Source organism: Heteronotia binoei, chromosome 5, assembly GCF_032191835.1.
Source record: "Heteronotia binoei isolate CCM8104 ecotype False Entrance Well chromosome 5, APGP_CSIRO_Hbin_v1, whole genome shotgun sequence".
Lineage (NCBI taxonomy): Eukaryota > Metazoa > Chordata > Lepidosauria > Squamata > Gekkonidae > Heteronotia > Heteronotia binoei.
This window is the reverse complement of record NC_083227.1, coordinates 244,002-249,643: the sequence shown is the minus strand read 5'-3', so window position 1 is coordinate 249,643 and position 5,642 is coordinate 244,002. Positions and strand designations below refer to the sequence as shown.

At 67.7% G+C, this 5,642-nt stretch overlaps 1 protein-coding gene across 1 annotated transcript; it reads right to left on the bottom strand.

The window, feature by feature from the left end:
* Window positions 1-1,638: 1,638 nt before the first annotated feature.
* CUTA (cutA divalent cation tolerance homolog) lies at window positions 1,639-4,408 on the bottom strand. The gene is made up of 5 exons (XM_060237645.1): window positions 4,212-4,408; window positions 4,074-4,133; window positions 3,933-3,978; window positions 1,924-1,973; window positions 1,639-1,816 (listed from the first exon to the last, which is right to left on the bottom strand). The coding sequence occupies exons 1-5, from the start codon at window positions 4,406-4,408 to the stop codon at window positions 1,717-1,719; spliced, it is 453 nt and encodes a 150-aa protein (XP_060093628.1). The 3' UTR covers window positions 1,639-1,716.
* Between the last annotated feature and the right edge of the window lie 1,234 nt (window positions 4,409-5,642).

Below are 5,642 nucleotides of genomic sequence, written 5' to 3'. Positions count from 1 at the left end.
GCCGGGGTCCCCCACCCGCGGGGGAGAGGGCCACCTTCCTCCTCCTCCTCCTCCCGGCGCAGAGAGAGCCACGGAGCAGGCCCACGGACAGACGCTGCCCACCCTGCCGGACTGGAAGGCCACGGACTGCCCGAGCGGCTCCTCTGGGCCAGGGGCCAGCCGCAGCCAAGCGAGGGCGGAGCGGAGCGGAAGAAGAGACGGCCTCTCTAAAGACTTGCACTATGGCATATTTTTTTACTGTTTTTTGGGGAAAGGTTTTATTTCCAGAGGCCCCAAGAAGATGGAGGAGGACTGAGGACTGCTTCCTTGGGGAGAGGAGAGGGAGGGGCTGCCTGCCTGCCCCCCTCCCCCCCCCCGCATCGCTGCTTCTGTGTGCCGTTGCTGCTGCCGCCGCTGCAAAGAGGACTCTGTACAAAGCCCCCCCCCCACATGGCTGAATAAAGAGCAAGCTTGTGGTAGAGACGTGGCTGCCGCTGCTTCCTCCCCCCAGGGGGAATGAGGGGTCTGGATGCTGATGCTGGGGGGGGGCTTCATGAGGGGAGGAGGGAAGGCGGCCTGTGGGTTTGCAGGGCATCTGGGCACAAGAGCCCCCCCCCCACTCCACTGCATGTCGGAAGTCAGCTTTCTGCCCTCCCAGTCAGTGGCGGGGGGGGGCTTCATGAGGGGAGGAGGGAAGGCGGCCTGTGGGTTTGCAGGGCATCTGGGCACAAGAGCCCCCCCCCCACTCCACTGCATGTCGGAAGTCAGCTTTCTGCCCTCCCAGTCAGTGGCAGGGGGGGGCTTCATGAGGGGAGGAGGGGAGGCGGCCTGTGGGTTTGCGGGGCATCTGGGCACAAGAGCCCCCCCCCACTCCACTGCATGTCGGAAGTCAGCTTTCTGCCCTCCCAGTCAGTGGCAGGGGGGGGGGCTTCATGAGGGGAGGAGGGGAGGCGGCCTGTGGGTTTGCAGGGCATCTGGGCACAAGAGCCCCCCCCCCACTCCACTGCATGTCGGAAGTCAGCTTTCTGCCCTCCCAGTCAGTGGCGGGGGGGAGGGCTTCATGAGGGGAGGCGGCCTCTGGGTTTGCAGGGCATCTGGGCACAAGAGCCCCCCCCCACTCCACTGCATGTCGGAAGCCAGCTTTCTGCCCTCCCAGTCAGTGGCAGGGGGGGGCTTCATGAGGGGAGGAGGGAAGGCGGCTTCTGGGTTTGCGGGGCATCTGGGCACAAGAGCCCCCCCCCACTCCACTGCATGTCGGAAGCCAGCTTTCTGCCCTCCCAGTCGGGGGGAGGGGGCTTCATGAGGGGAGGAGGGAAGGCGGCCTGTGGGTTTGCAGGGCATCTGGGCACAAGAGCCCCCCCCCCCACTCCACTGCATGTCGGAAGCCAGCTTTCTGCCCTCCCAGTCGGGGGGGGGGGCTTCATGAGGGGAGGAGGGAAGGCGGCCTCTGGGTTTGCAGGGCATCTGGGCACAAGAGCCACCCCCCCACTCCACTGCATGTCGGAAGCCAGCTTTCTGCCCTCCCAGTCGGGGGGGGGGGGGCCTGGCCGGAAGGAGTTCTGAAGACCTCTGGGAGGGCCGGACCCAAACTGCCCCTCGCCCCAGAGAGGGGGCAGGAGAACCAGCAAGGCACAGAAGGGCAGCACCCACACTCTCTGCTTTGGGGGTGAAACGGATTTTATTGTCTCCCTTGGAAGGCCCCCTCCCGGCTTCTCGGCCAAGGCCTCTTTGTGGGCCCTACTCCGGCACGGTGTCCTTGACCCACTGCAGGTAGGGCGGGTTGCCTTGCTCGATGGGGACCGCAATCACCTCAGCCACTTCGTAGGGGTGCACCGACCTGGAAGGAGAGAAGGAGCAGGTGGGAAGGACTTCCTCTCTGTGAAACCTGCCACTCTGCCCCCCAGAAGGGGGCAGCCCCCTCCACCCCCCAGGACGGGGACTCACCGGACAAACTCCGCCAGGGCTGGGATGCGGGAGCTGCGGGTTTTGATCATCTGGGGGGGGGGGAGAGAAGCCAGAGGTCAGTGCGGGGGGGGGGGGGGGGAAAGGAGCCTTGGGGGGGGCAAGCCTCTCCTCTCCCTCTGCCTGAACCCCCCCCCCCCAGTAGGGTTTCCAGGTCTGGAGAGGGGGGGAAGTCGGGAGAGGGGCCCAATGCCCTAGAGCCCCCCCCTCTAAAGCAGCCCAGGGAAGGGGAGCCCTGCCGCCAAGCCCAAGGGAGGGTGGGTGAGGCCCCCCCAGGGCGTGTGGGGCAGACTCCATCTCCCAGCATGCCCCTGTGCCAGAGGCGGCCCCCCCCTCTCACCAGCAGGACCTCGCTGTCCTTTGTTGGGGGGGCAGGCCTCTCCTCTCCCTCTGCCTGAACCCCCCCCCCAGTAGGGTTTCCAGGGCTGGAGAGGGGGGGAGTCGGGAGAGGGGCCCAATGCCCTAGAGCCCCCCTCCAAAGCAGCCCAGGGAAGGGGAGCCCTGCCGCCAAGGCCAAGGGAGGGTGGGTGAGGCCCGCCCGGGCGTGTGGGGCAGACTCCATCTCCCAGCATGCCCCTGTGCCAGAGGCGGCCCCTCCCCTCCCAGCAGCAGGACCTCGCTGTCCTTTGTTGGGGGGGCAGGCCTCTCTTCTCCCTCTGCCTGAACCCCCCCCCCCAGTAGGGTTTCCAGGGCTGGGCTGGGAAGTCTGGAGAGGGGGGGGGGGTCGGGAGAGGGGGCCCAATGCCCTAGAGCCCCCCCTCCCAAGCAGCCCAGGGAAGGGGAGCCCTGCCGCCAAGCCCAAGGGAGGGTGGGTGAGGCCCCCCCAGGGCGTGTGGGGCAGACTCCATCTCCCAGCATGCCCCTGTGCCAGAGGCGGCCCCCCCTCTCACCAGCAGGACCTCGCTGTCCTTTGTTGGGGGGGCAGGCCTCTCCTCTCCCTCTGCCTGAACCCCCCCCCCCCAGTAGGGTTTCCAGGGCTGGAGAGGGGGGGAGTCGGGAGAGGGGCCCAATGCCCTAGAGCCCCCCTCCAAAGCAGCCCAGGGAAGGGGAGCCCTGCCGCCAAGCCCAAGGGAGGGTGGGTGAGGCCCCCCAGGGCGTGTGGGGCAGACTCCATCTCCCAGCATGCCCCCTGTGCCAGAGGCGGCCCCTCCCCTCCCAGCAGCAGGACCTCGCTGTCCTTTGTTGGGGGGGCAGGCCTCTCTTCTCCCTCTGCCTGAACCCCCCCCCCCAGTAGGGTTTCCAGGGCTGGGCTGGGAAGTCTGGAGAGGGGGGGGGGGGTCGGGAGAGGGGCCCAATGCCCTAGAGCCCCCCTCCCAAGCAGCCCAGGGAAGGGGAGCCCTGCCGCCAAGCCCAAGGGAGGGTGGGTGAGGCCCCCCCAGGGCGTGTGGGGCAGACTCCATCTCCCAGCATGCCCCTGTGCCAGAGGCGCGCCCCCCCTCTCACCAGCAGGACCTCGCTGTCCTTTGTTGGGGGGCAGGCCTCTCCTCTCCCTCTGCCTGAACCCCCCCCCCAGTAGGGTTTCCAGGGCTGGAGAGGGGGGGAGTCGGGAGAGGGGCCCAATGCCCTAGAGCCCCCCCTCCAAAGCAGCCCAGGGAAGGGGAGCCCTGCCGCCAAGCCCAAGGGAGGTGGGTGAGGCCCCCCAGGGCGTGTGGGGCAGACTCCATCTCCCAGCATGCCCCTGTGCCAGAGGCGGCCCCCTCCCCTCCCAGCAGCAGGACCTCGCTGTCCTTTGTTGGGGGGGCAGGCCTCTCCTCTCCCTCTGCCTGAACCCCCCCCCCAGTAGGGTTTCCAGGGCTGGGCTGGGAAGTCTGGAGAGGGAGGGGGGTCGGGAGAGGGGCCCAATGCCCTAGAGCCCCCCCTCCAAAGCAGCCCAGGGAAGGGGAGCCCTGCCGCCAAGCCCAAGGGAGGGTGGGTGAGGCCCCCCCAGGGCGTGTGGGGCAGACTCCATCTCCCAGCATGCCCCTGTGCCAGAGGCGGCCCCCCCCTCTCACCAGCAGGACCTCGCTGTCCTCCTCGATCTGGCCCTTCCAGGCGTAGCTGCAAGAGAAGCAGGAGGCGGCGGGATTGGGGGGTGGGCTAGATGCCCGCGGGGGTGCCCCTCCCTCCCCCCCAGGGTTGCAAGGGGGGCTCACATGGAGGTGATCTGGGGCACGATGTTGACGCAGGCGGCCAGCCGCTTCTCCACCAGCGCCCTGCGGGGAAGGAGGCGTCAAGGGGGCGCCCAGGCCCGCCCCGTCGGGGCTCCCCCCCTCCCCGCCCCCCGGGCGCACCTGGCGAGCTCCGTGGCCACCTGGCGGGAGGGGCAGCTGACGAAGGCGGCGGCGAGGGGCGCGGGGGCGGGGGGCGTCGGGCCGGGCGCGGGGTCGGTGGAGGCGGCGGCCATGGCGCAGGAGGCGAGGCGGGCGAAGGGCCGGGCGGCGCGCAGCCACGAGGGGGCGGGCAGCAGCAGCGGCAGCAGCAGCGCCATCCAGAGGGGCGGAGCCTGCGGGCGAGGGAGGGAGGGGCGTCGGGGGGGCTGCGGGTGGGGCGCCCCCTCCCCTCCCCTCCCCTCCCCTCCCCTCCCCTCCCCTCCTACCGTCCCCCGGCAGCGCCCAGCCCCGACGGCCATCCGACCTCGCAGCCCGCCCTCTGGCCCGGGGGGGGGGGGGGGTAAGGAGAGGCAGACCCACGTGGCCCGGGGGCGGGGCTTGGCCCGTGCCGCCTGCGCGGGAGGGAGGCCCCCCCACCCCCATCCCCCCCCCCGCAAGGGAGGAGGCCCTGCTGCAGGAGGAGTTTCGCACCCGGGCCAGAGCCCCGCCGGGCAATCCACGCAGGACTTGGGGCATCAAAGGCTGCGTGTGCTTTTCCCTCTGAGCCCCCCCCCCCCCCGCACAGAGTGGTCAAGCTGCAGTCCTGCAGTCGGAGCCCTCTGAGTTCGACCCCAGCAGAAGCTGGTTCAGGTAGCCGGCCCCCGGTTGACTCAGCCTTCCCTCCTGCCGAGGTCGGTCAAAGGAGTCCCCACCTTGCTGGGGGGAAAGGGTAGACGACTGGGGAAGGCAATGGCAAACCACCCCGTAAAAAGGTCTGACATTAAAACGTTGTGATGCGATGTCACTCCAGAGTTGGAAACAACTGGCACTTGCACTGAGGGGAATACCTATACCTTTAAGAGCCCCGTAGTGCAGAGTGGTTAGCTGCAGTACTGCAGTCCAAGCTCTCTGTTCATGACCTGAGTTCGATCCCAGCGGAAGCTGGATTCAGGAAGCCGGCTCCAGGTTGACTCAGCCTTCCATCCTTCCAAGGTCGGTCAAAGGAGTCCCCAGCTTGCTGGGGGGAAAGTGTAATGACCAGGGAAGGCAATGGCAAACAACCCCGTCAAAAGTCTGCCATGAAAACGTTGTGAAAGGAGATTGTGCTTCAGGGTCATCCGAAAACAGCGGGGGGGGGGGGCAGGATGCTCCCCTAAAGCTTTTCTGTGTTGCCTTTTACTGTCAAATTTGTGACCATTAGTTTTTCTTATGCACATGATATGTATATTTGCAGATCTTAAAGTGATTATTCTAAAAGTGAATTTCAAAAACAGAACACAGACCCCCCCCCCTCCCTGGGGGGAAATTGAAAAGTCTAAGCCCCTGCACCCTGCAAACCTCCCCCCCCCTGCACTGCAACGCTGCCTCCAGAGGGAAGGGGGGCCACAAGGCTGGGAAGCCCCAGTCCCTCAA

Excerpts from the sequence above, each read along its gene's own strand:
- CUTA (XM_060237645.1), bottom strand. The coding sequence starts at position 4,408 with ATGGCGCTGCTGCTGCCGCTGCTGCTGCCCGCCCCCTCGTGGCTGCGC. Across the intron at positions 1,974-3,932 it reads AGGACAGCGAGGTCCTGCTG|ATGATCAAAACCCGCAGCTC; the intron begins GTGAGAGGGGGG and ends CCCCCCCCCCAG. Across the intron at positions 1,817-1,923 it reads GCCCTGGCGGAGTTTGTCCG|GTCGGTGCACCCCTACGAAG; the intron begins GTGAGTCCCCGT and ends CTCTCCTTCCAG.